The 10,442-nt window shown below is 54.4% G+C and overlaps 1 protein-coding gene across 1 annotated transcript; it reads right to left on the bottom strand.

Annotated features, from left to right (window-relative positions):
- Positions 1 to 3,253: 3,253 nt before the first annotated feature.
- LOC125535883 (ankyrin repeat domain-containing protein 2A) lies at positions 3,254 to 9,355 on the bottom strand. The gene is made up of 6 exons (XM_048698949.1): positions 9,111 to 9,355; positions 8,883 to 8,970; positions 8,320 to 8,384; positions 4,030 to 4,098; positions 3,889 to 3,938; positions 3,254 to 3,759 (listed from the first exon to the last, which is right to left on the bottom strand). Exons 1-6 carry the CDS (start codon positions 9,174 to 9,176, stop codon positions 3,648 to 3,650), a joined length of 450 nt encoding a protein of 149 aa, XP_048554906.1. The 5' UTR covers positions 9,177 to 9,355; the 3' UTR covers positions 3,254 to 3,647.
- Positions 9,356 to 10,442: the final 1,087 nt, after the last annotated feature.

Below are 10,442 nucleotides of genomic sequence, written 5' to 3'. Positions count from 1 at the left end.
CGTGACGACGCGCGTCCCCGCGCATGCCACGCGTAGACGAGGCCACCACGCGTGCTCGCGCCGCCTCCGCCTATATAAGCCAACCCCCAGCGCGCCGGTGGCACACACAGAGTCTCGACCGCCGACGTGCCCTATCTCCCCTTCCTCCCTCTCCCCTCGCTGTCCCAGTTCGTAGAAATGGCCGAACGATTCCCTAGCGACGGCGCGGCGACGAACGGCTTCGGCCGCCACCACCTTCACGAAAACGAAGCTCGGCTCCTCTATGAGGCCGAGTACCCAGTCCAGCCGGACATGCGGGTGCCCGGGGCGTGGAGAATCAGCGCCGGCGGGGTTCCGGTGCCACCACCGCCCACCGGGGCGGCGCGTCGTGCGGAGATCGCGCGTATTCGTGCCTCTGCCGCGGGCGGCGAGGGAGGGGCCACGGTACGTCCCCGACAGCCCGCTCTAGGAGCCCTACTTCCGCCGCCGTCACGCTGAGAAGCTCGAGGCCACCAACGGCGTCGTGCCCTCCGGCAGGCTCAACTCTGAGGGGCGGCGCCGATGGTGGGGCGTGCCCGGCCGCACGCTAGAGGCCGTCCTCGAGTACATCGAGGGCGGCAACACGCTGAGGCTGGAGTACCCCTCCCCGCCGTCCTTCTCTCGCCGCCGTGGGAGCTCGTGGACGCCGAGGCGCATGGACCCCGGGGCGTCCTCCTCCTCGTCCGGTCGGTCGACCGGCTCTCCCAGCCTCCGCCCCGTCAAGCCGGAGCCCCAGGAGCCCCAGGACACGCCTGTCAGCCGGCGCACCCGCAGCTCCGGTATCCGCATCGCCGACTCCACCCCCGCTTCCGGGCGCCTCGTCCTCGTCGCGCCCAAGCCGGAGCCCAGTCTCCCCCTGGAGTACGAGGATATAGCCCGGCGCGGCTTCTCCGACGCGGACGCCCTGCGGTGGGCGCGCGACGACTACCTCCAAACGGTGATGACCCGGCAGACCCGGGCCCTGGAGGAGATCGCCGCCCGCAAGCGTGGGAGCGAGGACGAGCACGACGTCGTGATTCTCGACAGCGATGACGACGAGGACGCCGCCGGACGCCCGGACCGTCCAACCCGCCGCACCAATCGTGGGAGGGTTGTAGTAGGGACGGCGGCCACGATGGAGGCGGCGGCGGCGACGACGACGACGACGACAGCGACTACACGCGGTTCTACAGCCTCCTCGGCATGTAGAACTGCAAGGGCGGCGGCTGGCGAGGTGCGGCGAGGCGAGCGAGACGGCGGACGGGCCTACTAGTGCGTTTTTTCTGTAAAATATTTTAAATATATATGAGTGGGTGTGTTTGTGCCGTGTTTGGTCGAATTTGGTTTGAAGTCGCCGAAATATGCATGAACTCGCCATGTTTGCGCCGTTCAAAAAAAATCCCATAGACGCCGCGACTGGGTGGCATCACGCCCCAGCGCGCGTTTTGCGCTGGTGCACTCCCGGAGGCAATTTTTAGCGCCTCCTGAGATGGCCAACGGCTGGAGATGCTCTTGGTTTTCTCCGGCAAAGCTCTGTCGACCGAGTACTGACACTGTGTGTGACACATGCACGCACAATGCCACCAAAAGAGCAGCCTACAAATTAGAGCCGTGTGCAGGGGCAGCTAGTTAGGAGTACTCACTAGTTAACCTGGCAAGTGTAATCAATTCTGGCCGGACTAGCCCGTCTCTGTACAGAACGAAGGCGCGTGCATGTGGTAGCCAGTGACAGCATAATTAGATTTAGATAGCCACTAACTCTGTAAAGCACGAGGAATAATCCTAGGTTCCTAAAATGTAGCAGGACAATTAACAGACACCAGATAACCAGCGAAACATACGTGAGTTAGGTCCCTCTCTCTTTCTCCCTCGTGAGGAGACAAACACCGGAGACACGGCGCGTGCGTTTGCCGAAATGGCGTCGCCGCTTTGCTTGCACCACCACAGTCGCAATGGCCGGACGGGGTGGACGCCAAGTCAACACGGCACCGGCCACGGGATCGGGTCGCCTGACACGTAGCATGCTGCATGTGCCTTGGATCGGCTCGTACGTGCGTGCGTGCGTCATGGGGTGGCAGGCACATATATCGCTGCGCCCAAGTGCGTAACGTGCGCCCTGCCATTGCCTGGTGATCAGCAGCGATCCTCCGAGGAGAGAAACGTCAAAGCAGTGGCAGATCAGCAGAGTAGTCAGTAGGAGTAACTGATTTGCGGCCGTCCTCCGTGTGCATGTACTGCTGCTACATACATACAGTACAGTCGTACGTAGAGAGAAACGAACGGAGGACGTCGAGCCGCCGACTGCGTCGACCACCGCGGTGCCGCATCGCGCATTTATAACGAAAACCGACCGATCAGGCGACGCGCCTGGCGCCGGGGCGGCGGCGTGTTCCTACGTGACATGGTCATGGTGTGGCTCGACCGACCGACGGCCGCATCACGGGCCACCCGCGGCAGCGGCATTGATTTGTGTGATCACCCCCGTCGCCGCCGTCGCGTTCGTGTCCCGAAGTAACCGGGGCGGCGAGGAAGGCGCCGGGCTCCCTGCCGTGAGCCCGTCCGTGACCTTTATTACGAGCGCGGATTCACAACGCCGACGGCGACGGCATGTCTTGGTCTGCCTGTTGGCTGTCGCCCCTCGTTAATAAGTTTCTTCCGTCAGAAGCTTTCCTTCCTCCTCCTCATCGTCTTCTTCTTCTAGCCGCGACACCGACCTTGGTTGGCCGAACTGATCAAGAGAGCGACCTGAACACTTGACCCGGTTGGCGAGTGGTGCGTCGTCTCTGGCAAAACACGCCTGCCGCAAGTGCCTCCTGGATTTTGACAAAGTGGGAGTGAGAACGGGTGTGGCTATATAGGCCACAGCGACCTGAATTTGACAAAGTCTGAAGGATCTATGCACCTTTTGTGGAGATTGAATTTGGACAAAGAAATGGGCCAACCATCCATGACTGGTATTTTTTGCCTCGTGGACTGTCCAGACCGTTTCTGGGTGGTGGGCTCTGCCTTGACTTTTCTAGGCAGTGGGCTCAAACTGACTCAGATACACGACCCAGATGTACAGTTGGAAGCCAGCTGAATAAAGTCAACTGGAACACATTGTGGCACATATGGCTCATAAATCATAACTGGGACGCATTGTGGCATATATGGCTAATGGCTTCAGCCGCAACTACAAGGCAACTGAATTATACATAATAACGTAAAAAAAAATATAAGGATAATTGGATAACTGGTAAGTTTGAAAGCAGAGAGGGATCAACAACAACACAAAAAACCATAAGTGCATATCTGATATCTCAGCTCACTGTAAAGTATAAAACCCAGTGATCTGACTAGGTAGGAGATTGTGGGAGAAAGGAATTAGTTCAGCAGCACAAGTCCGATGGCCTTTGCAATCTTATAAAACAAGATACTACATCTGACTGCTGCACACATAGTCAGCAGCCAGACTTTCAGGACATTTGACACTAACAGGTGATTGCAGACAGAGATGACAGTTAACTCTTAGCTCAACACATCCTAATGCCCCACATACTAGCATATCAGCATCTTAAGTGACACAGACCGGAAGAAACGGTGACGAAGAAGATAAGAACAGGGTGGCAGATCATCGTCATCCATCACACAAGGAGAATGTCAAGTTCTGCTTAGGAGACAGTAACACCATTGAGCTCTGCTTGAGCTACTGCTGCACCGATTGCATCGACCACTTCCATCTTTCCGAGAGTCAGTGCCTCATCCATAGGGGTTTTCTCATGGCTGCAGAATACCAAATCATGCCTTTATAACAGACACCACTAAGTAAGAAATATCTAATACATCCTGCAGCATGTATTTCACAATCAAACCACCACTTCTTCTGGTGCAGTCATTTACATTTTAACATACCTGTTCAGTACACTTACGATAGCCCCAGCACATATCAAAGCCTTGATTACCTGGAAGATTGTTTTTATAAGCATTTGTGTCATTATATGTCTAGATCGGTGCATGAAAACCACTAATAGAATAGCGAGGCAACTGAAATACCTCTGTATGTCCATTGAGGCATGCCCAGTGGAGAGGCGTGTTCTTCTCCAAGTTTGTAGAGTTAACATTCTGTAGTCCAATTGCACAGTCATAAAACAACAATTATCACTATGACATGGAATTCTTATGGAATACGCAAGTTCAGTCAAATCCATAAGATAACTTCATCTGCTCAGAGGAACAAAGTTCAAACAGAAGTACTGGAATATATTTTATCTGGTACAATATGTTGGAACAAGTCGTCAGCCACGTCTACAGCTCCACGCCTCCACCCGATCGACCGCTTCCTGCGTCACACACGCGGTCACAACGCACGTAGCCCATGCTCCCATCTGTATAGCGGATTCTGTTGTAACAACCTAGCTTGCTGTTGTGTGCTTCAGCGTGTATATATGTAACACTGACCTGTGAATACAATCTACGGTGAATTATATTCTCCAACTTGGTAGCTCGAGTTCCTCCCATAACCACATCATGTCTTCCGCGCCGCTAACCACTGTTTCCTGTCCTTCAGAGGTGCTCCGACTCCTTCCGCTTCACTCTCCAACGGACTCCAGCTCCCTGTCGGCTCCGCCCCACCAGCCATGGCTCCCTCCTACGTCATCACCCAGCGCCTCATTCTCCAGCCTGCCCTCCATGCACCAGCTGAACATCAGGCACTTCCTCAAATTCAAGCTAGATCTTGCCGCCAACAATTTCTCCAAATGGCGGCAGATTATGAGGTATGTTCTCTCTATGTATGAGGCTGAGGGCCACGTTCACCGAGCCCTTGGAACAGGATGTCGCATGGTGCCAGACCAACATCACCACCACCCTCTGGATATACAGCTATCTCCAATGTCATCAAGTGGCCGGACAACACCGCCTTTCGCGCCCGGAGCCAGCTGAACTCCTTCTACGACAACCAACCTGGCAGCGTGATGATCATGGCGCCGAGCTCCGCAACATCACCCAAGGCGATCTGCGCACCAGCGAATACTACCGCCGGGTCAATGCCCTGGCCGACGCCCTCGATAAAGTCGACGAGCCAGTGACCGATTACTCGCTCACTCTCCAGATGATCTGCGGCTTCTCACGCCACTTCCAAATTATGGCCTCCGTCATGCCAATGCAGACCCCCTTCTCCACCTTCATCCAGGCGAGCTCGCGTCTCCTGCTGGATCACATCGAGGGTACCTCCGCGCTCATCATTGGCATATCCGGAGCCTCCGGCGCTGCCTCTGCTGATCGAGCTCCTCCTGCCCCTCTGAGCGACGACGGCTCCGGCGACCGCACCGTGGCCGAGGCAACGGGGGCCGTCCCCAGCAGCAGCAGCAAGGTGGTTAGCCGCCCTGGATGGGCTACTTTGCTCCCTGGAGTGCTCCCTTCCCGCCACATGGTTCCCCCCGAACGCCACCTGCGTCCTCAGGCAACGCCCATGCTCAAGCGTACCCAGTCCATCTTCTATTCTGGCCCAGTTAGCATGCTGAACGCCAACAACCTCTCGCTCCAGCAATCCGGCGTTGTCGATTGATACCTCGACATCGACGCCTCGCACATCTCGGGAAACACATGTAACCACAACAAAATTTATGATGTTTCAGTGGAGCATCTTCCTCACACGTGGTCAACAACGTATCCTCTCTCCCTGTCGGCTACACCCATCTTCCACCCCACCCTTCCACCTTAATCATATTTTAGTTTCTTCTAACATCATTAAGAATTTAATTTCCATAAGCAAGTCTACTATGATAATTCTTGTTCCATTGAATTTTAACCCGCTGGTTTTCTATGAAGGACCTAGCCACGCGGACGCTGCTCGGGAGATCCAATAGCTACAGCCCATTATACCCGTTCTTCGGCTCCGGTGCCACTCCTCTCACTGGTATTTCCATTGGCAACCTCTGGCACCGCCGTATGGGAAAAGTGGCGAGAGCGATGGCGCCGGAGCCGAAGAACGGGTATAGCTGCCAAAGATATTGGATCTCATGAGCAGCGTCCAGCTGGCTAGGTCCTTCACAGAAAAACCAGCGGGGTCAAATTCAATGGCATAAGAAGTATCATAAGTAAACCTGTGTACGAAAATGAAATTCTTAATGATGTTAGAAGAAACTAAAACATGAGGTGGAAGGGGTGGCTGGAAGATGGGTGTTGCCGACATGAGAGACAGGGAGAGAGGATCTGTTGCCGACCATGATGTGAGGAAAATGTTACACTGAAACATCATAAATTTTGGTGAGGTTACCTATGTTCCTGGAGATGTGAGACAAGGCACCGGTGTCGAGGCACCAACAAGCGGCGTCGGTATGCTAGAGCAAGAGGTTGCTCATGGAGGCGTTCAACATGCTAGCTTGGTGTAGACAACGACTGGGTAGGCGCGTACGGTGTAGGCTGGGGCCCGGGTAGAAGACCGGGTATGCTTAAGCAAGGGCGCCAGGGCGTGACCCAAGGAAGCCGGCGGCATTCGGTGGGAACCAGAGAGCGCGACCAATTGGCGGGAAGGGAGCACTACGAGGAGCAAAGTACCCCATCCAAGGCGTCTCACCACCTTGCAACAGCAGCTGGGGACGGCCGCCATTGCTGCAACCACGGCGTGGTCATTGGAACCACCGCTGCTGGAGCAGCTGGACCGGCCAGGATCGCCCTAAGGGGCGGGGGGATCCCCGATCAGCAGAGGCACTGTTAGAGGAGCTGGCGCTGTTGGAGTTCTCGCCGTTGCAGCGGATGCCAATGACGAGCACGGAGGTGCCCTCGATGCGGTCACGAGCGTCGAGGGTGACCTTCTCCAGCAGGAGACGCAAGCGTGTTGGGTTCTTCGAGGCTTCACACAACGCAAGGTCGTCCTCAGCCTCGTAGTCACCGGCTCATGGCCGATCCATCATCTCAACGTGAAGAATGCGCTTCTTCACGGGGTTCTCAATGAGATCATCTATAGCGCCCAACCCGCCAGCTTCATCGACACGAACCACTAGTCTGTGAACTCCAGCGCTCCCTCTACGGCCTCAAGCAGGCGCCTCGGGCTTGGTTTGCTCGCTTCACCACGCATAGCCTCACGCTCGGCTTCACCGCCTTGAGGAGCGACAGCTCACTCTTCATCCTCCATCACGACTCGTCCACTACCTATCTGCTGCTATACATGGATGGCATAATCCTGACAGAGAGCTCCTCTAGCCTACTGCGCTCCAACATCACCCCGCTCCATCCCGAGTTCACCATGACTGATTTCAGCCACCTACGCTCGGTGTGAACGTCCAACGCTCCGATGTCGACCTATTTTTCTCGCATCATTAGTATCCGCTTGAGATATTGGACCGTGTCGGCATGCTCAACTGTCGGCCCATGTCCACCCCTCTCGACGCCAGCGCCAAACTCTCTGCCACCAACGACAAGCTTGTCGCTGATCATTCCCGCTACCGCAGCCTCGTTGGTGCATTACAGTATCTTCACGCGTCCCGATATCACTCACGCATCCAACAAGCTTGCCTCTTCATGCATGCTCCCCGCGAGCCGCATCTCCAGCTTGTCAAATGAATCCTACGCTATGTGCAAGGTACGGCTCATCTTGGTCTTCGCATCCACAGCGCTGCTCCATCCCATGACCTGGTGGCTTACTATGATGCGGACTGGGCCGATTGCTCGGACACGAGGCCCTCCACCTCTAGCTTATGTGTGTTCATCGGACCAAACATGGTGTCCTGGTCCCGTAAGGGCATAACATAGTGTCTCGTTCTAGCGTAGAAGCAGAATACTGCGTCATGGCAAATGTCGTCGCCAAGTCTTGCTAGCTCCCATCAGCGTCTCACTGAGCTCCGTCGAGCCACCGTTGTGTTCTGCGACAATGTCAACGCAATGTACCTCTCCAGCAACCCAGTTCAACACCAACGCACTAAGCATGTCAAAATCGACATGCGCTTCATTCATGAACATGTCAGCATTGCCGATGTCAAGGTCCAGCACGTACCAACTTCTTCCTAGCTCGCCGACATCTTCACGAAAGGCTTACTGAGGATCGTCTTGAACGACTTACGTCCTCACGTATCCCATTTTGACTGCTTGGGGGGGGGGGGGGGGGGGGGGGGGGGGGGCAAGTCGGCTGCCACGTCTACAGCTCCACCCGAGTGACCGCTTCCGGTGTCACGCAACAAAGCCCACGCTCCCGTCTGTATAGCGGATTCTGTTGTAACAATCTAGCTGCCATTGTGTGCTTCGGCGTGTATTTATTTAACACTGAGCTGGGAATACAATCTACGGTGAATTCTACTCTGCAACTCAATAATGTAAACAGGCATAAAAGAACAGTAGCATTCTTACCGCTCCATTTTGAATCAAGTACTCCACCACAGCAAGATGCCCATTGGCAGAAGCCATATGAAGAGCTGACAGTGATGAGGAAATGGTTAGGTATCTCACTAATGAGTCTAGGAGATCAATCTAAAATGAAAGCATTCTAGAAGAATGTTTGGTTGAATTATCAAGTTTGTCACTGAACTTCGAATGAATTTGAAAGGTGATGGTTTTCAGAGAGTTTATATAGTTAATTTATGGTATGTGCCTTGCACTTGGTGACTTACTAAGAACAGCAACATGGAAAAGATATCCCAGTACTCCATTTGTAAGAAACTTGCAAGAGAAATTAAAAGACTATCTATTCATTATACATCAGGCTTCTGTTGAACCACTCTAATTCAAGCCAAGGACACCATAATCTACCCAGATAGTGTACTGTTGTGTTCAGAACTTCGTATGGCACGCAGACTGATATATACATGGCAGCTTCATACACCACACTGACATAATAACATAATAAAAGTATCTGAACAGAAAACTAAGAGCAACCGAGACAGTCGAACTTGAACAGGGGGAATCAAACCAACCCGTCCGGCCTTGCGAATCTGCGGAGTCGAGGGGGACACCGGCGGAGAAGAGGGCGACGACGTCTTCCAGCTCGTCGTACCTCGCGGCCTGGCAGAGCAGCACAATCAAGATCCACCACTCCCGTCGGTTAATCGCATGAACAGTCCATCCCGATAAAAAAAAACAGAGAATACGAGCAAGGGAAGTAGAACCCGGCACCCGGGGGTGCGGGGAGGTTTGGGGCTTACGTCGATGAGATCCTGGGCCTGCTCGGCGGTGGCGGCGGGGGTTGGCTGCGCCGATTCGACGCCCATCGCTGAGCACGCGAGAAAGCTAGGTCAGCTGGGAGGAAAGGGGAGGTTGGGGTCGCGGTGCCGCCGGCTGCACTTGATGCTGCTGCGGTTTCCCTGCGTACGGCGGCGGCGGCGGCGGGTTGCCCTGGCAGCCCCTCAGTCCAAGTTGGCTTGTGTGGGCTTCTTCTCGGCTTATGGGCTTTATTTGCCAGGTACTATTACTTTTCTTGGGAATGCCAGGCAAAACCACCAGCAGGCCGTTTCCTAGCGACACTATGGGCCATTTGGCATGCCCGCAGGAAGGCGATCCATGAGCAAGTTTTCAGTCACCTCACTCGAAACACCACTTCATACCATTACACTAAAAAAAACACTTCATACCATCAGTTCCTAAAAAAACGTATATCAAAGAGCTCGAGATGTGCAGGCCTAAGACCCCTGCAAAAGCTGTGGTGATCACACCCTCACGGCAACGCAGGTGGACTCCACCACCGGCTGGATTTTGCCAAATTAAAGGTTGATGGCGCTCTGGCCAGATCAAGTGTCGAGGGCTCTTACAGTGCAGTATGCGGAGATGAGGGCGGCAAATACTTGGGATCATCGGCAATAAAATGCTCCGGTATAGTGGACCCAGCCGCACTCGAGGCCCTGGCATGTGGGGAAGGCCTTTCTTTGTCCATGGACCTCAATATCACGCATGCAATAATAGCGTCTAACTGCCATTAAGTTGTCAATAACTTAAAGGAAGGCTCTGGTGGGCTGTATGCAAGCACAATCAAAGAGATTAATGCAACGTCTTTACAATTGCAACATTGCTCCTTCATCTTCGAATGACGTAAGTCGAATAGAGAGGCTCATAGCTTCACTAGACAGCAGGGGCGGAATTGGGTCTGGGGCAACTGGGGCTATAGCCCCAGGCTTGGCCCATCTAGTAGGCATACATTCATTAGTTTCTTTTTTATATTTATATACATACATACAAGGCCCAGCCCCAGGCGTGCAAGCACAGCCCCATGTTCAGCCCATGTAAGTTCCCACTTCCCAGCCCAATGGAGATGTCCTATGCCACGACTCGAGACCACCACAGTTGGTTTGGTTAGTAGCGATTTCTAATAAGGAATCAATCGTCCAGTGTTTCGCCACATCTTTCGCCCAATTGATCAAAAAAACGTCTCCGTTCACAGCTGCGCCGCCTCAGCCGCCCGCCGTTTCCCACGGGACAGATCGGCGTCCCGCGTCTATACTTGCGCCCAGGCGGCTGCCGCTCGCCGCTCAGAGCACGGATCA

Source organism: Triticum urartu, chromosome 2 (assembly GCF_003073215.2).
Source record: "Triticum urartu cultivar G1812 chromosome 2, Tu2.1, whole genome shotgun sequence".
Lineage (NCBI taxonomy): Eukaryota > Viridiplantae > Streptophyta > Magnoliopsida > Poales > Poaceae > Triticum > Triticum urartu.
The sequence above is the reverse complement of the archived record's forward strand: the minus strand, read 5'-3'. Positions and strand labels throughout refer to the sequence as shown.

Bases quoted from the DNA above. Each gene is read 5' to 3' on its own strand.
- LOC125535883 (XM_048698949.1), bottom strand. From the start codon at position 9,176: ATGGGCGTCGAATCGGCGCAGCCAACCCCCGCCGCCACCGCCGAGCAG. The intron at 8,385-8,882 runs GTTGGTTTGATT...CATCACTGTCAG, and splicing joins AGATTCGCAAGGCCGGACGG to CTCTTCATATGGCTTCTGCC. The intron at 3,760-3,888 runs GTATGTTAAAAT...GGTATTCTGCAG, and splicing joins ATCGTAAGTGTACTGAACAG to CCATGAGAAAACCCCTATGG.